The sequence below is a fragment of the Lagopus leucura genome, unplaced genomic scaffold, assembly GCF_019238085.1.
Source record: "Lagopus leucura isolate 7727_CA_CO unplaced genomic scaffold, USGS_WTPT01 56163-0_obj-0_obj, whole genome shotgun sequence".
Lineage (NCBI taxonomy): Eukaryota > Metazoa > Chordata > Aves > Galliformes > Phasianidae > Lagopus > Lagopus leucura.
The window spans coordinates 1-2,545 of record NW_024963473.1 but is presented as its reverse complement, the minus strand read 5'-3'; the positions used below and the strand labels follow the sequence as shown (position 1 = coordinate 2,545).

General features: G+C 59.5%; 1 protein-coding gene across 1 annotated transcript in view; it reads right to left on the bottom strand.

Annotated features, from left to right (window-relative positions):
* Window positions 1-2,444, bottom strand: part of LOC122191149 (A.superbus venom factor 1-like) — a gene marked incomplete at its 3' end in the record, with an annotated part of 9,859 nt that extends 7,415 nt beyond the window's left edge. The window contains exons 1-5 of the mRNA XM_042891345.1: window positions 2,392-2,444; window positions 2,010-2,112; window positions 1,806-1,926; window positions 1,366-1,481; window positions 808-954 (exon numbers count right to left, since the gene is read on the bottom strand). Of these exons, the coding sequence (XP_042747279.1) occupies window positions 808-954; window positions 1,366-1,481; window positions 1,806-1,926; window positions 2,010-2,112; window positions 2,392-2,444 (540 nt within the window). The remainder of the gene's footprint in view (window positions 1-807; window positions 955-1,365; window positions 1,482-1,805; window positions 1,927-2,009; window positions 2,113-2,391) is intronic.
* Window positions 2,445-2,545: the final 101 nt, after the last annotated feature.

Below are 2,545 nucleotides of genomic sequence, written 5' to 3'. Positions count from 1 at the left end.
CCATGGAGGTGTTGGTTGCCATGGATGATTTGGCCACCATGGAGGTCATTGCAACCATGAAGGTCTTGGCTGACATAAGTTACTCATTCACCTTGGAAGCCTCGGCCACCCTGGAAATTTTGGCTGCCATCAACGTCTTGGCTGCCATGAATGTCTTGATTTCCATGGATGATTTGGCCACCATGGAGGTCTTGGCCACTTTGAAGGTCTTGGCTGCCATTTATGACTTGGCCAGCACGAAGGCCTTGGTACCGTCGGTGACTTTGTCGCCATGGAGGTCTCAGTCACTACGGAGGTTGTGGCTGCCATGAAAATCTTGGCCACTATGAGAGTCTCAGTCACTACGGAGACATCGGCTGCTATGGATAATTTGACCATCATGGGTGACTTGGTCATCATGTATTTTTTTGCCTCTCTGAAGGTCTTGACTACCATAAACGACTTGGTCACCATGAAGGCCTTGGATACCATGGATGACTTGGCCACCACAGACATCTTGGCTGTCAGTAAGCTCTCATCTACCATAGATAACTTCACCACCGTGGGGTTCTCAGCCACCATGGAGGTCTTGGCCACCACGGGTGACCTGGTCAACCTGCCACCCTAGCTCTGCTGCTCTTGCCCTTGGCCATCCTGCTTGTCTCAGCCACCCTGCCCACTTTGGACACCCTGGTTCCCCTCTGCGCTGGTCATTTGGGGTTTGCTCCCCTCGATTGTTGTAGCCATCCCTGACTCCAGCCATCACGGCTCACCCTGGATGCCCTGCTCCATCCCAGACCCAGGTCCCCTGTCCCCGTCCCCACTCACAGTGATGGGGACAGAGTTCTTGTTGGCTGGCATGTTGAGGACCAGCTTGGCTTTGCCATCTCGCTGGGTGGAGACGAGGCCCTGGAAGTCGTCGGCCTTGACGGGGATGCGTGGAGCCGGGGAATTATCGGGGTTGGTGACATAAACCTGTGGAGGATGCAGCACGGCAAGGGACACCGCGTGAGGACGTGGTACGGGGACATTCAATGCGGATGTGACACAAGGACATGGCACGGGGACAAACCATGGGGACAACAGGCTCAGAATGGGGTTGTGACACACGGTGTGGGGACGTGGCACAGGAAAATGGCATGGGGACATGGCTCAGCCCGGGGACACGGCACAGGGGAGGTGACACAGGGATGCTGTGTGAGGACAGACACCAGGTGCCATCCAGGTGACACAGGGATATGACGTGGGGGCAGACAACCCCATGGGATTCCCCCTTCCCCATCCCCATTCAGAAGACTCCGGTGCCAGAGGGGCCTGGATTGTCACCCCCAGCCCCCCAGCCCCGTCCCTGTCCCCATCCCCATCCCTGTCCCCATGTGCCATTACCGTCAGATCGAAGGGCATCCCTGGTTTGAAGTACTTGGGGGTGTGGGTGAAGTGGATGGTGTACGGGGACGTCACGATGCGGATGCCGCTGCGCTGCGCCTCCACCATGTCGCTGCCTGCGGTGGCCACGGGGACAGCGATGTCACCCAGTGCCAGGACGAGGCTCCTGGTCCCCCAGTGTCCCCCTGCCCAACTGTAGGCAGCTCTGGCTGCTTCCATCTGTACCACCTTCATCCCCATCTTTCCTTATTTCTGCAGTCCACAGCCCCACGTGTCCTTGTCTCCATACCTCCCTGTCCTTGTTGCCCCCATCCAGATCCACACGTCCCTGCTGGGCCCTACCCAGGACCCTCTGTGTCCCCAATACGTATCCCTAAACCATCCCAGTGCATCGAGGACCGTGACACGAAGCCGGACACGTCCCTCTGTCCCTCTGTCACCTGACTCGGTGAGGACGGTGACGGTGACGTAGAGCGAGTGTCCCACCAGCTCCTGGAGGTTGGCAAAGCGCTGCCGCAGCATGGCCATGGGCAGCACGGCCTCTCCGTCCCCATCGGTCACCTGCAGCACGGGGTCAGAGGGCCAGGGGGACAGACACGGGGATGGGGACGGGGACAGGGGACGTGGACAGGGGACAGGGCCACCTTGACGCGCTGCAGGGACTGGGGGATGGTCTTTCTCTCGTCATCCACCATCACGCCAAAGAGGACGAAGGCTGTCCCCTGCAGGTTCTTCCCATACAGGTACCTGGGGACGCATCACGGCTGTCACACCACGTCCCCACCTTTGCCTGTCCCCACATCTCCAGCACCGGCTGTCCCCGTCGCATCCCGTGTCGCTGTCACCCAATGTTCCCACATCCCACTCTTGTGCTGCCCTGCCTCCCCACCACCCCGTGTCCTCGTCACCCCAAATCCACACCAAACTCTCATCCTCCTCCACCGCAATGTCCTCACCACCCCAAACTCCATCCACCCCCTGCCCTCATCTCTATCATCCCAAATCCCCACCACCCCAAATCCCCACCTCCCCAAGTCCCGAGGGTGATGAACCTCGTCCCCATCGCCCCGTGTCCCCATCGCCCTCATCCCCACCACCCCAAATCCCCACCTCCCCAAGTCCTGAGGATGATGACCCTCATCCCCATCGCCCCGTATCCCATTGCCCTCATCCCCACCAC